Genomic DNA, 27,208 nt, shown 5'->3' on the forward strand with positions numbered 1-27,208 from the left:
AAAATTGGAAACAACCCTATTAACAATTGTATTAACCACTGTTAATACAATTGCTGACTTCAACAAGGGATAGGTAATTTTTAACAAGCAGAAACGTAAATTTTTTGTGTGCGAGTTTGTAGCACTGCAGCAAACCAAGAACCACACTAATGCAAAACTCTTGGGCTAAACATATTTGTTTTGTTAAGCGCGCTCTCACAAGAAAAGTTGAAATAATGTAAAATTGATAATATTCCTCGATGAAATTCAGGACTTTATGCTCATTATTAGACACAAAGAGTAATTGTTCCAGTAAGAGCTTTACCTTAAAAGCTTGGATAATACTAAGTAACCCAGGGTAAACCTAGGCTTACTTAATATTCTTAATTTAAGTTAACCTGGGTATACCTAGTATTACTCAAGCATTTTGGGTAAAGCCCGAAAATTAAATCAACTTTTACACTATTAGCATTATTTAGCACCAGCCAGTGTTGGGTAGACCTAGATGTGTACGGGTATTATGGTTGTTTAAATTTTCGGACATTACCCAAAAGACTTGGTTAACCTCTAACATTACCCGTAACCTGTATACATACTTTCAGACTGGCACCATTTTTCAAAATCCAGTTCTGATGATGCGATCCATGAGAAATCCAGAGATATTTTCTTTGGTGATTAGCGGTGAATAGAAATGGAGTACTTAAGAGGGGGGTTTGAGAAGTAACTTGTTTCGCCTACGTACCTAGAGATGGCGTTGGCGTCAACTCTGAATGTATTGATTTAATTAAGTAACTAAAAATATTTAATCTGTGGCTTCATGTCATTTTTGGCGGGAATTTGACATTTGACAGTTGTTTAAACAAAAGTGGTCTGAGTTACGCGGCATAATGTAGAAAATTAAAATTAGTGGACTTATTCAGTTCTTTTTTGGAAGGCAAAACTGCGAAAGAAATCCATGAAAGGATTTTACCTACGTTGGGTAGTTTATGTCCTTTCTACGAAACGGTTCGACTTTGATAAAATGAGTTTAAGCGAAGCAGGACAAGCATTGAAGATGCACCTCGCCAGGATCCCCTAAAAGGGCAGTTTTACCCGAAGTCATCGATAAAATCCATGATTTAGTGTTAGCCGACCGAAGATTGAAAATACGCGAATTAGGTAGCTAAAGCCGCGGCTAACCGCAGACATCTCTTCCGACCGAGCGGCTGCATTTTATCCGCGATTACTGACTCCAGAACAAATGCGTATGCGCAAGCGAATATCTGATGAAAATTTGCAGGTGTTTAAATTCTAAAACAAAAACATTGAATTATTATAGATATGGTAAACTTAATAATAAGAATTTCACAAAAGGATCGTCAAACACCAAAATTGTATAAAAATACTAGTCTAGAAACTTTCTAGAATAAAATCTAAATGTAAAAAAATACGGTATATATATATATTATATATAATACGGTATATATACATTGAATTATCAATTTCATCATTATTAACATAACAATAAATAATTCATTATTTACAATCACACTTAATCCCACGGTGTTTCATCATTAATGTAGTCTTGTGTGCTATAATAGGCTTTAGAGATAAGCTTACGTTTTACATAATATTTAAATTTACTAACAGACAATTCAGTTATAATATTAGGAAGTTTATTGTAAAATCTTACACAATTACCCATGAATGATTTTTTAATTTTATGGAGCCTAGTGAAGAGCACTGCGAGCTTATGCTTATTTCTAGTATTAATATTATGTATTTCACAGTTTTTCTTAAAACTGGCAATGTTTTTATGTACATACAGAATATTCTCATAAATATATTGACAGTGCACTGTCATTATGTTAATGTCCTTAAACTTATCTCTAAGTGTGTCTCTATGGTTCATTATATTGCACGAATAGCCCTCTTCTGCAGAACAAAAATGGTATTTATCTCTGAAGCACTGCACCATAGTAAAATACCATAATTATAACATAATGCTATGAAAATAACTAAAGTAAACTAATCGAGCTGTTTTCACGTCTGTTAATTGACGGATCTTGCTCACTGCAAAAGCTGCAGAACTCAGTCTATTCGAGAGATTAGCAATATGGGGACCCCATTGTAGTTTAGAATCTAAAGTTATACCAAGAAAACCTGTACTATCTATTAGTTCCAATTCCTCATCCTTGACAATGACACTTGTTTGCCTATTCCTTATGTGACTTGTAACAAACTTAATGCACTTAGTCTTTTTCTCATTTAACAATAAATTATTAACATTAAACCAATTTACTACTTTAGAAATAGCATTGTTTACATCACAATGGGTTGGTCATGGTGAGGCAGCTCCAAGGAAAGCCAAATGCATTCTTTCTGCAGGAAAAATGATAGGGTCTGTATTTTGGGGGGCAAAGGGAATACTTTTAATTGACTAGCTTGCCAAGGGGAAATCTATAACTGGAGCATACTATGCATCACTTTTGGATCAGTTACAGGCGGCAATAGCTGAAAATCGTCCGGTGCATTCAAGTCGTGTCGTTGCACAAAAATTGTCGGAGTTACGATTTGAAGATTTGAACTTCTTCCACACCCCGCTTATTCATCAGATTTGGCTCCGTTGGACTATCACCTCTTCCCGAAACTCAAAACATTTCTCTCAGGGTGAAAATGTAAGTCCCTAATATTACAAACCCAAGTGTTTCCGCCTGTTTATTACTAAATACTATTAAAATCGTATTCACATCTTCACAATCGCATCGACTCTTGTTCTCCCTGATGGTATACTATTTGTGTTTCCCTGCCAGGGCCTGATATTAGGAATTCGCAAACATTGAGTGCGATGCACTTTATATAGCTGTATACCGTTAGCCATGTACATTTTTGACACTCGCACATTCCACGTTTACGATTGATATTGTATAACGGGATTTACGTTCCCGTTACAAATTTACTAATGATTCAAGAATGATTCACTCGTATCGAAAGTTGTTTTTTAAATTGATTAAAATGAAAGAAGTTTTCCAATTAACCATATTCCAAAGTCAGAATTAGGTATAAAATGTAGTAGGAATTATATTCCTACTAAATTTTCTTCGTGCAATTTCATATCGAAATTAAAAAGGCGATTATCTAAAGAAAGACTCCGCAGTGTCTGCATGAGATCGTAATATAAAGCAAAGTCAGAAAAACTGAAGGAAGGCATAAGTGTGTATCTTGTAATGCATTTCTACTTATAGGTTGGGATTAGTTGTCAAGCGGACCCCAGGCTCCCATGAGCCGTGGCAATGTGCCGGGACAACGCTAGGAAGAAGAAGAGAAGGTACCACATTGCCTAGTAACTATTTCGTTTAAGTGCATCTTAGTCTCTCTCCTAATATTCTCTCAGTCTACCTGCATCTGGACTAGGGAATGCAAAAACCGAAGGTTTTTCAAAACCGGTTTTTTCTTCGGTTTTACAAAAAATAACCGAAACCGGTTCAAACCGGTTTCGGTTTTTAGAATCAACAATTCTTAAATTCATCGCCATGGAATAAAGAAAAGATTGCTTCACGTGTAAAAACGAATGCTAGTATAGTATATACACGATTTCATCACGAAATTAAAGACAGAATATCTGACTATTTTATTGTATTGTATGGGAATTGTCAAATGACTTAATGTTATTTTATTTGTAACTAGGAATAGGAACAAACCAATTTTATTAAATTATTTTTTGGTTTGTTGGTTAGACACCGATGGGATAGGTAATTTTTTCTTAAATATATGACAATATCAATTTATAATTTAATGTTATTTGTCTTAAATCAAATGGCCCAATCCGAAATCTTGCTCTAAGTTTTTCGCTGTCTTCTAGTATATATTCAAGTAGTTAATTCGTTTACTGTTACTACCTTCCTTTATAAAATATTTGCTAAGTTATTATGGATTTGTAAAGTAGGAAATATATGAAACAAGCTTTGTTTTTACTCCATAATCAACTTTAATTAGTATTTGTACTATTAATCTCAATTAAACTTTTTTCTTTGGTCGGTAAGTCGTTATCACCGAACCAACAAATGACTCTAAAGCAGCCATTGATATAACTGATTACGTGGAATTTTTCTACAGCGCATCGCATAATAAAATTATAAGTAAGACCTTTTATACCCATTTTTATTCAAAAGTACTACTATCCAATTCGTACACCAGCACGGATGTCCTGCTACTGCCAGTACTTTATATTATTTAAATATTTCGTATTTTTGTATTTTGTACCCTAAAAAATCATTTAGCGTTACAAATGATCAAACTAACACAAAATCACATTATTTGATTTGATGTCGATTCAACCGGTTTAGGACCGATTTATACCCTTCACATGCAACTTAGGTAAATAAAAAAGCCGAATAAAACCGAAACCGGTTTTTTCAAATTCTAAAAACCCGGTTTCGTGTTTCCATCAAAAAACCAGTTTTAACCGGTTTTTTCGGTTTCGGTTAAAACCGGTTTGCATTCCCTAATCTGGACTGAGCTGCCCTACTGGTTAACATACACCGAAGCCTGTAACCTGTGAAGCCAACACACTCACATACACATAGGATTATAACTGGGTAGCTTAATTGTTTTCAGGTTAATCTGAACATTCAAAGCAATAATAGTTGTAGCTAACCGCTCGCCATCGCCAATCTGCAGGCAATTTATTTTCTTAATTGGAATACAGCGATTATTCTGGCCCATATATTAGTAGGTCTAGGATTTAAGTCGATACGAAACATTTATAAACAAGCCTTGGCATGGTCTTGTAACGAGACATATAGTTTATTTTTTTATCCCGTAGACTAAAATGACATTTCATGTGTTGCTGGTTTTTTACGTCTTATAAATAGTGATGTACTACAACCGGTACTAACCGAAAATAAACTATTGGGAGTTACTTATATAGGCATGTAACACCATTTTGAAACATTTAGAAAGTTTGTATCCATGTCTAAACACAATATTTAAAAGCGATTTTATTGTAAGATTAATAGTCACCTCGAAGCTCATAATGCAATTTTTAAATGTTTGAGTGTATTAGTAGTGAGTAAATTTTATTTATTGTTTACTTTCTATCATGTAGTGAGTAGATTTCATTAATTGATTATTTTGGATCTAAAATTAATTTAATATTTATCGGTTATTCACAAACCGAAATCAAAGATCAGCACTATTTGTTTTAAGCTGGTCACATTATTTCTGCGTTTGACATTTGTGGTTGTCATTTTAGTCTACGGAATAAAAGAACAGACTATAGGTAAGTTCGACACAATTACATTTTTACTTCTATCCTAGGTAATTACTAAATAACGAATGTTAGTAATTACTATTTATTTCTTTTGCTTATTTTTTTTCGTTATACCTAGTATATCTACATAGATACTGAAAGGCAAAACACAAAAACGGTTGAAAATAGTAAGTACCTTGAACTTTGAAACATAATCAATATAATCATTTATTTTCTTCCCATTCTAAGTAAGGATTGTTTTAAATAATAAGTGCGTGAAAATAGGTTTAACCTCTTTGTGAATTTGAGGCACTTGGTTAATATTTTATCCTAAGTTTATACTTATAATAAAGTTACTTAGTTATGCACAAACGGCTAAAAAGGTTAACCAAGGCATGAAAGGCACCCATTTCTGTCGTGGTAGTTTGGCGCTCGAATACACTGAGAGCGCCAATAGTCCGAGACTGAAATGGTACCTTCTACCCGAGTTAAACAGTCTACTTTTCATTTCGAATACGAGGAAAGTAAAATACATGTGTATTAAAAAAACTCGGCAAAGTATAAACTTAAGTAGTATTTCTTGAGGGTACTTCTTCTCTTCAGGGTCTCAATTAACAATTTAGGTAAAAATATCGTTATTTATGGAATGGGGAGGTTATTAGCAAAATGGAAATTGTGCAACAAATCCATTTAAAACCCTCATTTTAATTGCTTATCGTAATAAAAGAAAACAACGTATTTAGAAAGTACAGTGCTCTGGAGCGTAAACATCATTTTCTGCACACTTTTAAGACCAACAGCGACCCACTATCAGAGCATAAGCTATGAACATATGTTTGACTCTATTCCATTAAAATAAATCACATTAATCGATGGAAGGTCCTGTTCCTAAAAACTCACGAGTCTTTACGCCTCGATGCTATATGTAATATGTATGACTTATTTCGTGCTTTACTAACAATAACACTAAATATCACAATTCAAATGATGAAGTTGTGCAATAATCATATGTTGTTAACGTGTCAGGCCAGAATAAATGACAAGAGTTTTTAACTATAGGTAGTACCTGTGCCTACTTTACTTATTGGGTAGGGTAGATCGGCATTGACAATATGTGCCTAAATTATGCCTCACAGGAACTTAGGGTTACGGTTAAACTCCAACAAATAGTCGGGCACGCAACACGTGCGTAAAAGATAAGATATGTAGTAATCAAACATCTCCAGCATCTATCTCGGTGCTCCAGTTTCAGTAAATGGTTCCTCAAGGACGCGCGACCCTATCATACGAATTAATGCATCCAATTGAATGCACTCCGACCGTTGATAAGCGCGTTAAACAAAGCAATAAGTTATACTTCGGGCTTATTCATATCTAAGTGGCCTTGTATAATGTATAACTAGATGCAACTACACAAACTTCAGCGCGGCGGCAGCGTAAATACCTACGCGTTGTTTGTTGTGGTTACGTTAAAAGTACGCTACAGCTACGAGTGTAGTACATAGTATATCATTATTTAGCAGGCTCTGAAATCGGTTCAAGAGGTCAATCTCACTCGTGAAATTGACAGAAGACGTTATTTATGTTGCTACTGTGTGTGTATATCCAATACGGGCGATAAATTAAACCAGAGGGCTAAGATGGTTGGCTCTTTATCATTTGTCACCATGCCTGTCACTTTCTAACACGTAAGTAAGTGCGAAAGTGACGGGCATAATGACAGGCGATAAAAATGGAACCATGCTGCCACCATATATAATTTATCCGTGTAATCATTCATTAAGAAGACCCCGTAATTATTATTTTTAAATTACCGTGCAGCAATGTACTGCAAACATACGAGACTTACGAGACAGAAGTAAGACAAAATGTCATGACATGACATTACGAGATACGAGTTTTTCTATTACCAGCGTTGACAGTTACTTTAAAAAGCTCGTAACTTTTATATGTTGCTTTACATTGCGGGCCAAATTAATTCGTACGGTTAAGATTTTCATTGTACCTATTTTTAGCAAAATTTATCTCAGCATACTTAGGTTATGCTGTCTAAATGTTCGCCTGTATTGAATTTACACACTGTTTACTTGTGTATCTATCACTGTAACATTTGGAGAAGTTTTGTCGGTTTAAATTCAAACGCGTTAACTCTATTTTTTGATTCAAATGTTTCGATTAGGCAGGGTTATCTTTGGTGAACATACTACCTATTATCGATACTTAGCGATAATATTTATGGTCATTTTTATCGGGTTCCTGTTTGAGCGTTGTAGTGGTTTATGTCAAAAACCTCGTAAAAATCAAGACTCACGTCAACTGCTCGGTTGAGACGTTCATTTAAATTCAACGTATTAATTGATAAATATATCTCCGCATTATAATTACAGAAAAAAAACATGTCTGTGAAGAAAACAATGTAATTTAGATAAGTAATTAATGTTCTAAGGATGATACCACAAACGGAAACATGTTTAAACTGTTAGGAATACCTACATGGATTTAAACAACTTTACAGGATTAGTCTGAATAATAAACCTATGTACCTTGTAGGTACGCATTCTATACCTATTTAGTATGCCTATGGATACGGGTATAGATCGTGTCATTCACGGCGATGCGTGCCTTGACTCGTATTGTCATGTTATTAAAGGTTAGATTTGCCAAATCTGCGCGTCATCGTGCATGACACGAACTATAATAGGTAACCAACTTTTTGAAGATGTAATTTTGTCGGCAACGCGGTAGACAAAACTGAAACATTTTGCTCTTAAACGTTGTCAACTCCGATCATGAATACGTATGTCAATCTGATTATTCGGTTATAAAATATGTCAGTGATCACTGATCAGTCGTTTTTGCGTGAAAGTGTAACAAATGTAAGTACCTACTCTGATAAATGCTCACAAACTTATAATATTCCTTACATTCAACTTGGAACACACAACACACCGCTGGCTAGGGGCACGTCCCGGCCTTGACTTTAGACTATACCGTGTTACATAAACATAACTAGTATTTAAACCACTTATTTTTTTCGTACAAGATTGTTTAATAGAACACTTATGTTGTTATAAGAGTGTGAAAACTGTGAAGATAGAAGTAGGAGTACCTAACATGTTTACCATCAAGTGCGCAGTAGGTACTCTACTCAGTATTATCACTAATCTCTAGACTCGTTAAATACGAAGTATGAAGGTGCCACGAAGATTTCGTCACGGTTTATTTACTGTCTGGGTAATGTTTTCATAGTTTATTTTTATAAGTGTTTTATTTAAACTTCGATAAATAACAACCTTTGCAAACATTTGACATTGGATAAAAGTTTTGTTTGAGACCTGTTTTCTTTGTTTCCTTGTATACATACATTACATTACCTGCTGCGGCCGCTGCACGCTGCACACCTGATTGCACATTGATATCATACAGTAAGAAGCAGAAATGGCTGAAGCAGGTTATTCCGCAAGTATTTGAGGCAGTTGAAACAGACCCGACCAAAAAGGTTGTTAATTATAATTATCGTATCCCTATGTTGCTGTTGTTTCAACAATAGTATTTTATGCGTAGGTACCTAAAGTATATATGTATACAGGATGATTCAGGAGACGTGAGCAGGATCAAGCCTGCATATTCGGTAAATTATCAACAACTGTTTCGTACCAGTATTTGTGAGATTAACGTTAATTTAATTTTTACTGTTAAAAAAAGAGTTTTATTTTATTTACGATATTTATGGTCACCCTCTTTGTTTTATCCATAAGAAGTGACAAATTGAATGTCATCGGAGTCTGGTTACTTTTATAAAATCGTATCTCACTCAAGTGTGACATTTTATTTTCTTCATAATCAAAGTGCTGTCATAACGGTTAAAGAGGTTTTATCTTTGTTAATTAAGTGTTGTAGGGTGTCCATGATTGTAGATAATCAAATTTGTCCTTAAGAAAAAGTTAAATAACAGATAAAAAGCGTGATTGTTTTACTTAAATATGATGGTGAACGATTCATTAACATTTACTGATTGTGTAGGCTTAGTCCAGCTCACGTCTCATGAATCACCCTGTATATATATTTTTTTATATATAAAAGGTCGGGATCAAGACTAGCTGAATTTCTTGCTTCATTCAGCCGTAAACCTGCCACTTGCTCAAATAACCGTATGACACCCCCAAATAAGTTCAGGATGGACCAATTTTTATTCTTCAAAGCATTATGAAGGTTAATTTTAATCACTACCCCACACACCACGAGGCCCAGACGTAATACGATCTTGATCGTTCTTTTGCACACTCTGGGCAAAATAAATTAAGTCACACCTGCTCAGCGACCAAGTAGGACGCACCGGCATAAGAAAGAAGACAAAAAGATGTTTTATTAAAGATTTGACCTTCGTGACACGCCACAACACGAGAAGTGGTAAAGGATGTCCCGCGAACATGCGACATCTGGTCCGCCACTTAATTTGGTTAGGGTTCTGTCCATTCATTCCTACGGTTTACTTCGCGCAAATAAACATTATCTTTGCCTACCTACACCAATTTTAAATTACAGAGCAAAATTGGGGGTTTTCTACATTTTTAGGGTTCCGTATCAAAAAGGTACAAAAGGAACCCTTATGGTGCGACTCGGCGGTCCGTCTGTCTGACTATGTCTGAGAACTACTTGAGCTATCGATTCGAAATCTGGAATAGTCATGAACAACGTGAACCCATACACATTCAAAATGTACTTATTTTTATATTAAGAATACAAAATACCCAATATAAAGAGGGCCCAAAATTTCAACATTTATAGTTATTACGTCAAGTGATACCCATCATTTGAAAGAATTCGAATTAAATATTCCATCCCCTAATTTAAAGGGTGGGGTGATTTACTAAAAAACCGGTCAAGTGCGAGATCGCGTGAGAGCGTGCACGACTGTCACGCAACCTAGTGTCCGCAAGTCTAGGGGAAAACGTCAATTCACTACATCTTATAAAACTACTCCAAAACTGAAAACTACTGAACGGATTTTCATACGACTTTCATCTATCAATAGAGTGATTCTTGAGGAAGGCTTAAGTATATAACTTGTTAAGGTTTTGTGTAAATTGTTTGAAATATAACGATGTTGTCGGAAAAAATCACGCTGGCTTTAATCGAAAACGCTGCCTAATCCATTTGAGCTATAACAACACAATGTATGGTGGGGTTGTTTCTCATTCATAGGTCTACAAAAAAGTCCACGATCTTAAATGTCTATCTTTTAAGGATAACTTACTATATCCATTCTTAACTTATAGAAAAAGATCACGTAATATGTGGCATTTGCAAAGCTATTTACATGGATACATTATTAACAATTATCAAAATAAATACGTTAGTTATATTAAGCATTTCATACAGATTGCAATGGTCCCTTACACCATTCAATTTAAATGAATATTTCAGGAGTAATCGTAAATCAAAGTTTCATTTCGAGCCATATAATTGTACGAAATGTTAAAGACGCTATCCGCAGTTAGTTCAAATTTTTACCACCTTATGCGCTGGGATCGCTTTACTTACCCCCACCATGCACTTCGCACGGTCCCAATACTTAACTATAATCACGAAAGACTTTTGACCAGACAGACAACTATTAGCATAATTGTGTACAGTGCCATCTAGGGGCAAATTGGCAAACTAATTTGTGCAATCTGTATGTATGTTGGTTTTTTAGGGATAATTCTTTATCGTGTGAACCGATTTCATTAATTTTTGTTTTATTTGAAAGAACGTGTCTTTAGTGTAATCTCATAGGAATTTCAACTATAATAAACACCCAAAATGGGATAAAATTGCAAATTAATATATAAAATGTTCTTTGTTAATTAAAAAAAAGTTATCAAGATAGAGGTTTGAAATTATTTTTCCTGTAATCTTTATGATAATGTATTATTATGTAAAAATTTCATAATTTTTCATTCCTAATCTTCGCAGATAAGGGGGGAGTGGTATTTTTTTTGCATTTTCCTTCATAAGTTTTTTTTTTCAGTATGAAAAAAAATTTTTTCTAATGTTCAATTTGAGCTCATAAATGATACCCCACTTGACCTAGTAACTAGACTTTGAAATTTTGCCTCCTCTTTATATAGGGCATTTTCAACTTCAACTTCAAAATTTTATTTGCTAAAAATGCACGTACATAATAGATTTTCCATAATTAATATAAATAAAATAAAAAATTACACTTCCAATTTGTCTGGGTTAGCGTTATTCATTACTAAGTACTTATTTCAAATCGATAGCTTAAGTACTTCTCGAGATATTTAGCAATGTGACAGACGGACGGACGGACAGACAGAGTCGCACCATAAGGGTTCCTTTTGTACCTTTTTGGTACGGAACCCTAAAAATCCTGAAATATGTATTATATAAATTATAACAAGGAGTCGATTTATCAATTTTAAGACTTCTAGCATCAAAATTTGCGGAACCCTTATGCAAATGTTATTGGGGGGTAAAAGTTCCAAGTTTTGGATTTTTTTTGCTGTTTGTGTACTAATAATACTTGCATACCAAATTTCAACTTTCTTGGATTTCAGGAACTACCCTAAGAGTTTTGATGATCATCAGTGACTGAGTCAGTGCCGAAATCGGGATAATTTAGATATCAATAAAATTGGAAGTATAAGAGTTATATAACTGAAACTTTTCATGTTTAATAGGTCCACTATTTACATCACATCCCGAGAATTTTGTTTATCTGGAATGATCCAAACCCTAGTTATGAGGGTTGCAAAAAGCGTAAGTAGTGCGCTTCGCTTGGCTCGTCTTGGCGTCTGATTTAGCAGTTTGTGTAGATACTTATATCACATCGGGGAACTAGCCCTCCACCCAGATTATTGTCTGCCAATAAAATCGTGCTTATACAGTATACACCGTGCTTTTATTGAATTCCGTTAACGTGGGTAATTTTTTTTTTTTCTATTTTATAAAAAAGTAATTACTTGTTGCATATAGCGTTGTTGTAACACGGGCATTACATTAACTCAACCAAACAATTGAAAACTGTGACATATTAATGTCATTTCGAACATCGATCATCGTCCGAGATAGTATTTACGTTTAGTAGCAAATGTATTATCTCGTACTAAGCACTAATCAATATTTAAACAAGCCCTAAGGCAAGTGTACACGCTAGTAGGGGCCTTATCAAATAAAAATGAATTATTAATTATCTCCGAAACGGAGTTAATTAGAATACCGGTGTCTTTGAGAATTGAAGCTCATGTAGGAATGCACCCTTTAAATTAACGGGAAAAAAACACGGTGTAGATACGTTAACGGAATCTCACTGATATGTAGGTAAGTATAGTCGCCATCAGATATATTGGACTGGCCGAGGTGCTCACAAATATCTGAACACGCCTCTATAATCAAGACCTTAGTGTGCGTGTTCAAATAATTTTGTGCAACTCGGCGGCTCTCAATATCTGATGGCGATTGTACATATTACTGAAATAGGTTAATAAATATTCACTAATGAAACATAACAACGGATCCCAGGTTGCGTGAGCCAAGTTCGCTGTTCGCTTTTTTACTATTAAAAGACGCTTGCTTCCCTAACGACTTTTATAATCATTAGGTACATTTATTACTCATGGCACCCGTTGGTGTCTTCCTAGCCATACTATACTTCGTAATTAATTTGTTAATTAATAAAAAACGTATCTATTTTGCCTTTTGGTAAGTACATACTCAATGTATGACACCGACTTGATCTGTAGTTTTGTAAAGTTAAATTGAGTTACAAATTTAATAAACTCACAAAAAGTTTTATATAATCGGCTGAATAATCCAACTAAAGAGCATTTTGTTTCTATTCGATCTTATGTTCGACATTTGTTATTTTGTAAAAACAAAACTTAATCTAACATATAATGTATGTATGTAAACATACATGTTCTCTGAAAAATGAATAGACTCATCAACACATCCAGTAATTTAAAGGATCCGTGAGACTAAATAAATTAAATAATACTATCACATTATTTAGTCCTCAGAGTGTATGTAGACTCTGATATGCACCAACACATCCCGCATGTATCCCGATGCATCCCACTCTATGCTCCATGCAGCCAGGTTAGGTACTTAGTGCCTTAAATTAGCCCCGTTAATCGAGAAACAACAAAATTAAAAAAATATTTTCTTCAAAATATATAATATAATCCAAAACATATAAGTAATAGTTATGTTCATGCATAAAACGTGCCACTAACCTAGTAAACATCGCAGCAACTTTCAGTGCAACAATACCATTTAAGTACTTTTATGCTGAAGGGCAGGATTCATGATTCTATGACAAATATGTTCTAGATAAGAGACTGCTCACCTCGGAGTTCTTTCGACATGTGCGACTTTATCTTTAAAAAAATGTAGTCTCCGGTTCAAACCTCAGCAATCTCTAGATCACTACTAAACTTCTATCATCTTCATAGGTATTATAGATTTATATGTAGAGCCAATTCGTTTGTGGTATTACGTAATACCAATTTTCTTAAAAATTATACATTATATCATATAATTTATATGACAGTAGCGCTAAGATGGTCGGCTTTTTATCATCTGTCATCATACCTGTCACGTTCTAACAAGGATGTAAGTGCGACAGTGACGCATGACATGACAAGATAAAAAATGCGACCATGATACCGCCGCAAATACTAAATCGATATATTTATCGTAGGAAACAGAAAAAACCTATTAAATTGAAAGTGTGACGCTCAATGCTGCTTCTCAATAAAGCACTCTTAAATTTAGGGCGCTGTGAGTGCTGTGACACTCTCGCGAGATCAATTTATTGTAACTTACGAAGCATGACAGGCTAGAAGTAGAAAAGCTTGCGCAAACAACATGATCCTGTATCTCTTCCGCGTGTATCTGGGCCAGTTCACTCGGTTCACGCGATTCTAATTGATTGCACTCCTCATCGTTCGGACAGGATGCCAACCCGCTGAAGACTTGATATTTATGTGTATTAACAACTTAGTATAATTAGGTACCTACAGGTAGCTGCGAAGTGTTTATCAAGATGAAGTAAATCGAATTAACCTTGGTTGGTTTAGGACGATACTGTCATTTTTTAGTCACCACTATACTCCATTTTAATATATTATGAAAGACAAATATTATTATAGATATTACTCAAACCGTATCAAAAAATAGCTATAAGTAATAGATATAAAAATCTAAACAGGTTCTTAGGGTAAGTATAAGGAAGGCACAAATATTTAATTAGGAGTTCATTTCATTGATTTCTTGTTTATTTTAGACTTTGAAGTCATTCACATTTCTTTTTTTAAGAATACTGGAATGTGTAGGCCATTTTATATTTGGAAATTTTGATGTAATTTCTACTCAAAATCTCGACTTCTCGAGCTCTTTCGAATCTGGTAAAACAAAAAGTGTCCCATTTTTAGGGTTCCATACCAAAAACGTACAAAAGGAACCCTTATGGTGCGAGAGGTCCGTCTGTCACATTGCTAAATATCTCGAGAAGTACTTAAGCTATCGATTTAAAATTTGGAATAGTAATGAATAACGCTAACCCAAACATTGGATGTGTAATTTTGTTATTTTATGTGTATGAATTATGGAAAATTCCCAATATAAAGAGGGGGCAAAATTTCAAAGTGGGGTATCATTTGAAAGGGCTCAAATTGAATATTACAAAACTATTTTTTGTTCATAGTAAAAAGAAATTGACTTATGAAGGAAAATGTGAAAAAAATACCTTCCCCCCCCCCCTATCCACAAGCCCCCTTAGGAAGTCCAGGGAAGGTTTAAAAATGTATGAGGAAAATAGTAAAAAAATCGGCCAAATGCGTGTCGGACCACGCATAAGGAAGGGTTTCGTAGGGTAGTTCAGTATCGCTAGTAGTCCTGGGTTCAAATTCTGGTAAGAGAATTTGTGTGTGATGTGATGAGTACGTAAACATTTTTTTCAACTGATGTTCTCTATGCATGTGTATATATTATAAGTTAGTACGTAATATATATACACATGCATAGACGTAATCCATATACGTAAATAATTACGTACCTATATCGTCGCCTAGAACCCAAAGTATAACTTTGCTTAGGTAGGACTAGTTCAATCTGTTTAGGTTGTCCCAAAGATAAAATACACTAGTGGCTCTGCAGCTCTGTGAGCTACAGACCTTGCGATCAGCTTAAAAAAAAATCACACCAAACTCATAATAGTCTAAACTGCCATTGACCCTGCTGGCGTCATATTCAATAATATTCATCATAGATCACAGAAAAATATACCCTACGGCCGCGTACGCAACCAGAGCTTCGTAACCAGATGCGATCGAAAACTATTTCTGCCTTGTACGAAACCGGTTGCGATCAAAAACTAATTCCGTCTTACTAGTTATCAGTTACGATCGAACACTTTTCTTTGTTGTACGAAACCTTTCGACCGTTGATAAAGTCAGCTAAGATTATATTTATACACATTGTTATACAGTATAAGTACTGTACACGTTATATATCTAGTCAAAAATCAGAACACAAAAATTGTACCAGTTGATAATATTCAAATACTTTGTTGGCAAATACAATGTAACCTTGTTCCTTAAAAGACACTGGCTTAAGAGACATGGAGCACAGACATTCAGGATAAGAAATTATCATGAGTATCATGACAAAATATTTGAAATAAAAAAAACCTATAGCTAGATGGCCCAGACATTGGTTTCGTATAAGAACGAGAAGTGTTCGTACGTAACTGGTTACGGGTAAGACGAAATTAGTTTTTGATCGCAACCGGTTTCGTACAAGGCAGAAATAGTTTTCGATCGCATCTGGTTACGAAGCTCTGGTTGCGTACGCGGCTGAAGGGAAATATATATAACTACTGAACCTGCTCACAAAAATAGAAACGGTTAAGAAATGCGACCTGCAGAGGAAAACATCCGGAGTATCCGGACATGCGAAAGCATTTTTGCCCAAGCGGAAACTGAGACCTTCGCGAACTCTCGATCTAATTCTCGGTATTATTTCAGTAATATTGTAAAGGGTTTCGTAAAGCCGGACCACTTCAAAATCGGAAAATATCGGTAAGCGATGTGGTTGGCGAATAAGAATAGGAAATCCAATTTTTATAGTAAAATATTAAATAACTTAATATAATAACTTAAGGTACCTTTCGTAAATATTCGATCTGAATTATTGTAAAAGTTCAGAAAACTTTTTTCGATCAGTTTTCTTCAATCTGTTGGTCGCTGGTATTGGTCGGAAAGCATCCCATGAAAAAGTTAGAAAAACACTTATACTTATATAAACTGTCCAGGGTTTCTTAGATTTGTTGACCGCGTGTTTATTATATGAATCAGGCCTTATATGAAAGAATCAATTTGTTTTATAGTACGAGCTAGTAAGTAGATAGGTTAGGTAGACGTAGCTCCCCTGCAGACTCGAAGCGAGGGCGGATTCGTTTTGCTTCCCGAAGGTCGCCCGGTCCGTCGTCTGGCGCATCAGATATGTGTCACTATAACACTACGCATACGGCCATACTTACGTCTGCTAGCGTTCGCAATGTCTTATATTTGTTTAGATTTAGGAATAAGTACTTTAATACTCTGCAAGAAAATACGACAGTAATAAAGTAAGAAATATGTAGATAAGGCCTTTAACTATCGTATATTAATAGTATTATTATACACAAAAATCAACAACTGGAAAGCCACATCTTACCAAGCTTCTTACAATAAATGAATGTTACTCGTTCGCCTATATACATAATTATATAGGTACCTACGTAATAATGATCCAATGAAAACCGGAAATCTTGTCTAAAAAGGAAAAATACAAGGTAATAATGTTATAAATTAAATAGCAATATCAGCATCTTTAGCCCTCAAGCAACGATAACAACGTCCTTCAGACTCGTCGCCCTCGCGGAACAAAATAACCTAGCGAAATAAAAAGACCGGCGACCCTCCAAACTGATGTTAACTTAAGGCATTTTACTTGGTGGCAGTGGGGAGACGAAGGTCCCAGCCCGGTTTGGCAATCCATTATCATACAAATGGGCTTTAACTCGCAGCTAGAGGGCTATCGTAGACTCGAAAACAAGATGGAATCATAATTTCGGTTGAGATTCGATAACAAACTACTCCGGTAAGTAGTTACTTTGTAATAGGCTTGAGGAAATAAATAAGTCTTTAAGTTTTATTATGTATTTTTTAATGATATACCTATAGGTACACGGTGTACATACGTCTCTAAGGAAGTTCCAGAAATATATAAACAACACGCGTGTCAATCACGTCCCGTAATATTTATAGGTAATAATATTAAGTTAGATATGGCATACTCGTATAAATCGTAGTTGGAAGGGAAATTCTGTGCAAGGGGCCATTTTAAGGCAGATATTTTAATAATGGCTTAGTTACAAACTTCATCATTGAACCGCCACAGTGACTATATCATATGACTTGGCTTGAATGGCTTAATAGCCAAGTAGACCAATGGTAAGTTAGATGAGGTTGACCATGCGGTCCGAGCGGTCAAAGAGCCTAACAGGTACCTATTACCTAAGTATTAAGGTGATGCAGAGCTTAACAAGAAACCACTGAGAACCGGGATAATTTATTTGAAATTCGAGATTAAATATTAACACGCTTTTATTGCTGGCTACGGTACTTCCTCTCCTTACACGTCTTTCAAGTAGGTACGTACTTTTCAATACCCTTCTTTCAAGTGCATCATCAGATCAGCTTTATGTTAACATATTATTGAGGAACTTATACTACCAAGTTGGTTACTAAATTCTGTTACTGCAATAATCTTTATCTACATAAAATATACGAACGAAAGTTTAAACTATACTTTCATTCCCTTTTTAACCCCCGGTTGAATTTCTCAAAATCGGTTCGTATTTATTGTACACATTATAAAATAAATGTAACCTGGTGTGCAATTTTTCTAGCTTTTGCAGTTTCGGCTCTGCGTTGATGAGTCAGTCAGGGTCAGGACATTCGCATTTATAATATATAAGTATAGACTGATAGATAAACTGAAGGGCAGTGATCGTGTAAGTCATCGTTAGCAATCATTCCTAATTACGTATATGGAACAAAAAATTAACCTTGAATCAGGTGGAGTTAGCGACCGTTTGCATTTTAATAAATCGCGAAGTGAACAAATGCTGAATATTCAACGACGCGGTCAGCTAGTCGCACGCACAGCACTGCATGACATCCACATCCATGATGTGAGATTCGTTGAGCAATGCTTCAAGCAAGCAAGCAGAGCTTAGCAGCACCGGCGCCAAGCCGCGATTACTCCACGGCAAACCAGTACTGTACCAGTAGGTACTCCCGGCGTAGACTACTTGTACATGTGGTTGATCACAAACAACAACTACTTAGTCAGGCATTTGCCCTCACTAGATCGAAACCATTCAACTTAGCCTTGCCTCTATTCCATTACGATACGAACATTGTTTCAGCTTATAAATATAGGCTAATCCAACTTTTTGTAATCAGGTATGCAGGTTTTGCAAAGGTCAGAGCTAATAAAACGCACGCGCAGGAAGTAGTAAACTTTAAGTAAACACATCGACCGTAACACTCTGTTACGGTTGAATAGCCAAGTTTACTTAATTGTACGAATCAATATGAAAACTACGGTTTCAATACCACGGAGTCATCATTTTTATTTCTGCCCGGCCAGCAAACCAGTTCATTCATAGTCCATATACCTACCTACGCTATTGAATCTATTTCGAATATCAAAATGTTTTATAAAACGCAAACATACTCGTACATACTGCTATAATTATAAATTAGTTTGAGTGTATTTTTAATGCGATACCTGTGTAAACACAGTACCTGTACCTAAGAGATGTAATTGTAAATGATGACTACAAAAAGTATTTTATAGGTTTTCATCCCATAATATTTTCCCAAAACACGCAAGTTGATGTGTTTCCACGTTGCCTATAAGAAAGATATCTGAATAATGTATGTTCTCCACTTATTGCCATATTTCTTTACACTACAATAGGTTCGTGACTTTAATTATGAGTAGGTCTGTAAACACTAGGTTAATGATTTTATGAACGAACTTTTATTAAGCGCAAAAGCTTAAGGGCCCTTGTAATATATTTAATTCATAATTTAAATTATACTTAAATATTTTCTTTTATGTTTCAAGATCAGATATATGTACTGAAAATTTCCTGCTGAAAGCCGGTATTCTATAAATAAAACTCGACTAAAATTCAAGTAATAGCCATGTTAGTACATAAGTAACATAAACTAGAATACTATTTTTCAATTAGCCGATTAAAACATAGGGTATGCATTAGGTATGTTATCAATACACTCACCCAAAAGCTTTCCACATATTGAGAGAAAAAGTAACCTCCCGGAAGGGACATGATGGCGAGTAGGAGTTCACCGCAAGACTGACAGGAGGAACACGGCACAGTTTTTATTTCTACACTTTTTGTTTACTAACATCACACAGGAATTCCTTTATCGTAAGCTCACGTGCGCGGTGCGGGGCTGCGGAGCCCTGGCGCGCACACTGCCTCCTCGCTAGCGACTGACACACAGCCAACACGTTGTGCCTCTATATACTTACTTCTTGCTTTGCCTGAACGCTTGATTTCACGCTCTATATCCACGAATTAATAACTATGGATCTTGGATATCGACCATCAAGTCTACCAGTATTCTAGTACGCAACGTGTGAATGTTAATCACTTGGCCTGGCTTTCTTCCTAGGCGGATACTGACAACAGGCCCATGACCCATTTCACCCGTTTAAAGGAACTATTAGTTTCGTATCGTCACATCTATTGCATACATTGAAATGTATTTATGAATTAACGAAAGTTAACCCTCGCTCATGCCAAGCGGGGTGGCAGCTATAAGGGTGAACGTAACTTAATACAAGAAAGCACCCTGGGGAAACGCGACGCACCGTCTAGACTCGTCATTAAAATACTAAATCTACAATGACATTAATATCCATTTAGCGAACCACTGAATTGTTGATGATCTATGTCATTTTCTGTTGCATCATATTTCAAATTAGGTAGGTACCTATTCCACAATATACCTACTCGTACTTATTACTTCCTTACTGCGATTATCGTCAATTACGTTTTATCGAAGACAATGCCCGACGTAAAACCAACAACGTATTTCATGTACGCTAAAAGTAGTACCTAAATACATTACGTCACTGTTTATTTTACAGTACATATGGTGCTACTTTCCCTCCCGCACCCGTGCGAGAATGACCACTTTCCGTGCATATGTCGAAACTTTAAAGACCCATCTATCTGTACTGTAAAAAGTTGTAAAATACACGTGCGAATAGGTAATACGCAACTCGTGTCGATTTAAAACACTCCCCTCGGTCGTGTTTTAATTTATCACCACTCATTGCGAATTTCCTATTTTTTGCACTTGTATCCTAAATAACTATTAACTTATATCTAATAGTACCTTAGGTTAGGATAGGATGTGTGACAATTGCTGTGGTATGTATGTAGGTATCGCATCACAAAAAAAATGGTCGAGTACGAGTTCGTTTTACTTACTCGCGCGCCGAGGGTCCCGAACAAACCTTGAATAATCTCGTGTAACTATAAACGCTAAAGATTTTTGATCAGAAGTACCTACCTGTACTAAGATTTCAAAAATTGTAATCTTTTAGAAATTTCAAGTATAATAAACACACGTAAAGTTGGTTCAATTGCAAACTGAATTCGGATATAAATTTTGTTAATTAAAAAACAGTTATCAAGATAAAGGTATGATTATATTTTTCCTGTAAAATTTATAGTAATTTTAATATTACGTAAAAAATGTATGATTTACTTCGGTAAACTTCGGAGATAAGGGGGGTTATGGTTTTTTCTTCCCATTTCCCTTCAGTCATCTTTTTTTTTTCACTACCAAAAAAAAAGAAAAAATGTTTTGAAATGTACAATTTGAGCTCTTTCAAATACCCCACTTGATCTATTCACTAGACTTTGAAATTTTGCCCCCTCTTCATATTGGGCATGTTCCATAGCTAATAAAAAATAAAGTAAAATAATAATACTAACAATGTGTCTGGGTTAGCGTTGTTCATAACTATTCCAAATTTCAAATCGATAGCTTAAGTGGTTCTCGAGATATTTAGCGATATCACGATATGACAGACACAGTCAGACGGACGGACGGAGTCTCATCATAAGGGTTTCTTTTGTACCTTTTTGGTACGGAACCCTAAAAAATGTAAGCGCGAAGGACTGACTGAGTTGCTTGACCGGCTACCTATATCAACATTATCAACACAGTTCAAGCAAATGAAAATACGTTAATTCAAATTTTACAACATTCGTGTACAGTCAGCGTCAAATACTTCGTAGCAGTCAAAGTAGCCAAATAGTTCGGTACTCCATATATTTAGTATGGTGTACCGAACTATTTGGCCACTTTGACTGCTACGAAGTATTTGACGCTGACTGTACCCGCAAGTCGGATCGATGAATGAGTCTGCATCACAGACAAAGTGTCTCGCCCTTTTCGTCGTAAGTAATTAAACTGATAATGAATTTGAACAGAGCATCCGCTTTTGCAAATTTGTAGGTACTTAGTCACTTAGTCAGGTCATAAGTTCTGTCAAAAAGGTTTTGAATGATAAAAAAGCTATAGGTACTGATCCCTTATCTAGATATATACACATAATATTTATTTATATATATATATATATATATATATATATATATATATATATATATATATATATATATATATATAAATGCACGTGTCCTGACTGATTGACTGACTCATCAACGCAGAGCCGAAACTACAAATACTAGAAAGTTGAAGTTTACAAACTAAGTTGCATTTATAAAGCGATTTTGACAAATTCAACCCCTAAGGAAGTTAAAAAGGGGACGAAAGTTTGTATTGGGTTGAAGTTTTATTTTAAGCTAGGGATTCGAAACTTCGTAAAAAGATATATTATTAAAATACAAGAATTCAGGTTTCAGCCTTTTTGCAAACTCATCCCCTAAGGTAATGAAAAAGGGGTTGAAAGTTTGTATGAAGAACAAAATAATTTTTGAGTGCGGGACTTGAAACTCTGTACATGGGCATATTATTAAAACACAAAAAAGTAATTTCAGCGTTTTTAATAATTCATCCCCTAACAGGCTTAAAAAGGGGTCGAGAATTGGAATACATTACAAATTCTTTGAAACTTCTTATAAAGGCATAATATAAGATAAAAAAATAACATTAACTGAACGTTATTAAAAATATAACCCCTAAGGGGGTTAAAAGAGGATGAAAGTTTGTCTTGGGCTTCAAACTTAAAACTTCGTAAAAAGGTATTATAATAAAAGGTAAACAAATTCATCTCAGCGTTTTTTTTAGTTCATCCCCTAAAAGGGTTAAATGGGGTTGAAAGTTTGTATTAGGTTCAAATTTTATTTTAAGCGAGGAACTTGAAACTTCGTAAAAAGGTATTTTATTAAAAGAAAAGAAAACTAATTTCAGCGTTTTTAAAAAATCATCTCTCGAGTTGGTAAAAAAGGGGTTGAATGGTTTGTATGGAGATCAAAATGTTTTTCGACTAAGGAACTTGAAACTTTGTATATTTGCATATTATTAAAATACAAGAAAATTAATTTCAGCGTTTAAAACTGGGTTAAAAAGGGGTCGAAACTGAATCCATTACAAATGCTTTGAAACTTCTAAGATAGTCATAATACCCGATTACAAAAAATAAAGATTGTAACAACATTTTTGGAAATTCAACCCTAAGGGGGGCAAAAAGGAGATGAAAGTTTGAATGGGGTTCAAGTTTTATTTTAAGCTAGGGATTTAAAACTTCATTAAAAAGATATATTATTCAAATAAAATAAAACTAATATCAGTGTTTTTGAAAATTAATCCCCTAAGGTGGTGAATAACGAGTTAAAAATTAGTATACATATCAAAAAAAACTTGAAACTTTGTATATGCGCATATTACATTACAGAATAAGTAATTTCAGTGTTTATAAAAATTCATTCCCTGAAGGAGTACTTAATCTGTTGAAATTTTTAAGTAACGCAAAGCGGGAGCTACTATGGCCACTATGCCCAGAAACTTGAAGTTAGCACATCAGGTTACATTTATGATGTGTACCTACAAGAAAAAATAACCGGACAAATGCGAGTCGGACTTGCGCACGAAGGGTTCCGCACGTTGTATGGGAGCCCCACTTAAATATTCATTTTATTTTATTCTTAGTATTTGTTGTTATAGCAGCAACAGAAATACATTTTCTGTGAAAATTTCAACTGTTATAGCTAGTATAACGGTTCATGAGTTACAGCCTGGTGACAGACAGATGGATGGACAGACGGATAGTGGAGTCTTAGTAATACCACAGGTAATACGGTCCCGTTTTTGGGTACCAAACCTTAACAAGTTTTCAAAATGTATCCCCTAAATTACTTAAGAAAGCGTTGAAAGTTTGATTTCCTTAAGTCAGTCTTTGTTCATCTAATTCTAAATCAACTGATATTTTTTGCTGCATTAATTGAAATATATTCATGTTGAATTACAGCAACCAATATCAAAATCCACTTGACATAAAACTTTTTTTTGCAAATTGTATGTTGCAAAAAAAGAAAAGTAACCTTAACATTGCTTGGATATGAAAATTATTATTAAGGATGTAAAATGTTCAAGATAAAATTCCACGTCGACGAAGTCGGGGGCAACAGGTAGTTATACATTTATATGTGTTGAAAGCTTATTTAATGCTGAATTACTTACAATATGATTTAACGTAATTTGCTGTGTCAGTTTTCCGTAATTCTATGTAATATTCGGAAAAATGTTATAAAAAGACATGCAAAAAATACGCGACCTGTGATTCGCGAAACGCGACGTCAAGGTGATTTTGTTCCCTAAATATTTATTTTTCTTTTTTATATGATTCAATCTTACATAAAACAAAAGCTGGATCTGTTAACTTTCTTAAAATATATAACTCACGTGTATTGATATTGCCAAAATTGCAACTGTCCCTACGCGTTTTACCAAACCTACTAGTTATATGGTAGTAAAAAATTAGCGTGTCTCTGAAAAGTACCCTAAGTTTGAAGGGTATTAGCTGAAGTAGTTGTTGGAGAACTAAATGCTGGTAATGAAATAACATTCTAATAAAGTAGGTTCATACAAATAAACAATTGTACCTATTGTATTAATGTGACACTGATTTTTACTCCCTTTTGTTAAGTATCGTATAATTTTTCACCATACAGCCGCGTATTCGCGACTAACGAAAATCGCAACGTAGACAAGTAGTAAATAAAGACGCAATCAAAATTTTAAACTAATTATATTACGTTTTGATCAGTATAAAACTAACTTTCAAATCATTTTTTTTTAATTAAAAGCTTTGTATTAAATTTTATTAGTTAAAACCTTTGTGACAGAACTTATGACCTAACTAAGTAGTATAAATAAATAAATATTATAGGACAACGATATATATATAATATATAAATACTTAAATACATAGAAAAACACCCATGACTCAGGAAGAAATATCCGTGCTCATCACATAAATAAATGCCCACAAATAATGTATAACGTTGATATGTACCTATATCCGAGAGTTCCTACCTAATTTTAAGATGAACACTGACCTATACATATATAATCCATTCATTCAGCATAGTAACTACTTATATCCAAGATCCACTTACGGATTATAATCTAAGTATTTTCCTTTAGTTTACAGGGACGAAAGATCAATGAAACTATTCTAGTTAAAGGGCCTGGCCGGAATTCCATATTAAAATCGCCCCTGGCTGAAAATCAAATATTCTTATGCACGTTTATTTGTATTATCATTCGTTATAATTTCACTGATTTTTTAAAAGTTTTCAATGTAAGTATGAATTTAATTGAATATTATGACCTAAATACCAACTTTTCGTGTGTTTTTAGACTTGAAATTGGTGGTGCATGGAAGAAGAGGAAACAACAAAACACATTCTTCTAGACTGCAAGCAGGTAGAAGTATACAGGAACAAATACCTAGGGACTCCGTGCACACTAAAGGAGGCAGTTAGCAACCTGAAAGCTTTGCTAGGCTTCGTGGAGGAGCTGGGGTGGTTAGAGTAGCGCTACCTCGTTTCACGCAAAATAGGCACAATGGTTGTCGATTTGCGGACAATGCCCAGAAGCACTAACTAACTAACTAGACTTGAAATTTCTATAATATTACATTAAATACCTTTTTTAGGGTTCCGTACCAAAAAGGTGCAAACTGAACCTTATGATGCGACTCTGTCCGTCCGTCCGTCCGTCTGTCACATTGCTAAATAACTCGAGACTTAGGCTATAGATTTGAAATAGTAATGAACAATACTAACCCAGATATATTGGAAGTGTAATATTTTTATTTTATTTGTATTCATTATGGAAAGTGTCCAATATAAAGAGGGGGCAAAATTTCAAAGTCTAGTTACTAGGTCAAGTGGTGTATCATTTGAAAGAGCTCATATTTGTTAAACCTTTATGTTACTATTTGTAATAAGAACACTCTCATGGTTTTTGATATTTGTATTTTGTATATTCATATGTTTTATAAGTGTCATTCTTACTTCTCTTTGTGATCTCATTGTGTAAACATGTTTACACTACATACTTATTAAACTATTTTCATATAATCCACGGATTTCTCTCTAATAACAATAGGTTATGAGTGCCCATACAACGGAGTGAAATAAGTTTTTCAAAAGTACGAGAATCATGGATTCCGCATCGACGTTTTCACATATAACGTTCTCGAAGCTACACGGAAGCAAGAACTTCAACAACTGGTTATTCAGTATTCAGTGTTTGCTCACCGATCAAGGGCTTTGGGAGGTCTGCGAGAAGGAAGCCGACTGTGCAGAACTCTCAGAAAAGCAAAAAGATGCTCGTGCCAGAGCAAAAATTTGCTTGTCCTGCGACGAGAATGTATATCCGGTCATAAGGTCAGCTAAAACTGCGTTTGAAACACTGAAATGCCTGAAAAAGGCGTTTGCAGACAGCGGCCTATCGAGGAGACTCGCTTTAATGAGTAAGCTATTATTCAATAGATATAATGGCAACATGCAAGAATATGTAAACAAATCGCTTGCTACGCAACAGGAACTCCAAGGAATAGGCGCGTCGGTCAACGATGAGTTTTTAGCCATCATTATGCTCGCCGGCCTGCCAGAAGAGTTTAAGCCGTTGGTGATGACACTAGAACACGCTAATACGAAAATAACATCGGAGAACGTCGTGACGGCTCTTCTAAAGGAAGACTTTCGAGCTGTCACCGCTGCATCCAGCAATACCCAGTACCATGCACCTGTCAAACAAGGACCTGCAAACAACGTGCTGCAAGCCCGCGCTTCGAAGACGAAACCTAAATTGTTTTGTAAATACTGTAAAAAGTTAGGGCATGTAGTTTCTGAGTGTAGGAAAATTAACAAAAACAAGAATGATTCGGCGGTCAAGTCATTTAATACAACAGAATTCACCCTTTCATCTTGTTTCCCTCACATTCCTCCTACAGGCACAGGTTCTCAGGATTGGTATATTGATTCTGGTGCGACTTCCCATATGAGCAACCGGAGAGATTGGTTCTCCGCCATGTCACCCCACATGATGCCCATCACAGTCGCGAACAACGACCAGAAATTGAAATTGAAATTGAAATTGAAATTGAAATTGAAATTGAAATCTTTATTGTCATATTGTGAGTTACAATGATCTTAAAATTATGTTAGGGTAGAATCATCACAATCAACCGCGATGCGGCGTACAATGTTAATACTAAAACTAATCTTACAGCTAAATAATTATACAAAATAAATATTACATGTGATGCGAATAAAATTATTGGTAACAAATAATATGTCATACTAACTCGACGGCATAAAGTGGTCACTTATCTTATAGTAAGCTTTGTCTACGCACC

General features: G+C 35.0%; 2 protein-coding genes across 2 annotated transcripts in view; both read right to left on the reverse strand.

Annotated features, from left to right (window-relative positions):
- Positions 1-21,357, reverse strand: part of LOC133533168 (ecdysone 20-monooxygenase-like) — a 49,110-nt gene extending 27,753 nt beyond the window's left edge. The window contains exon 1 of the mRNA XM_061872130.1: positions 19,575-21,357. Coding sequence (XP_061728114.1) covers positions 19,575-19,625 — 51 coding nt within the window. The 5' untranslated portion in view covers positions 19,626-21,357. The remainder of the gene's footprint in view (positions 1-19,574) is intronic.
- The window catches only part of LOC133533192 (putative hydroxypyruvate isomerase), a 114,169-nt gene that overhangs the window by 42,482 nt on the left and 44,479 nt on the right, over positions 1-27,208 (reverse strand). The window lies entirely within an intron of this gene.

Source organism: Cydia pomonella, chromosome 2 (assembly GCF_033807575.1).
Source record: "Cydia pomonella isolate Wapato2018A chromosome 2, ilCydPomo1, whole genome shotgun sequence".
NCBI lineage: Eukaryota > Metazoa > Arthropoda > Insecta > Lepidoptera > Tortricidae > Cydia > Cydia pomonella.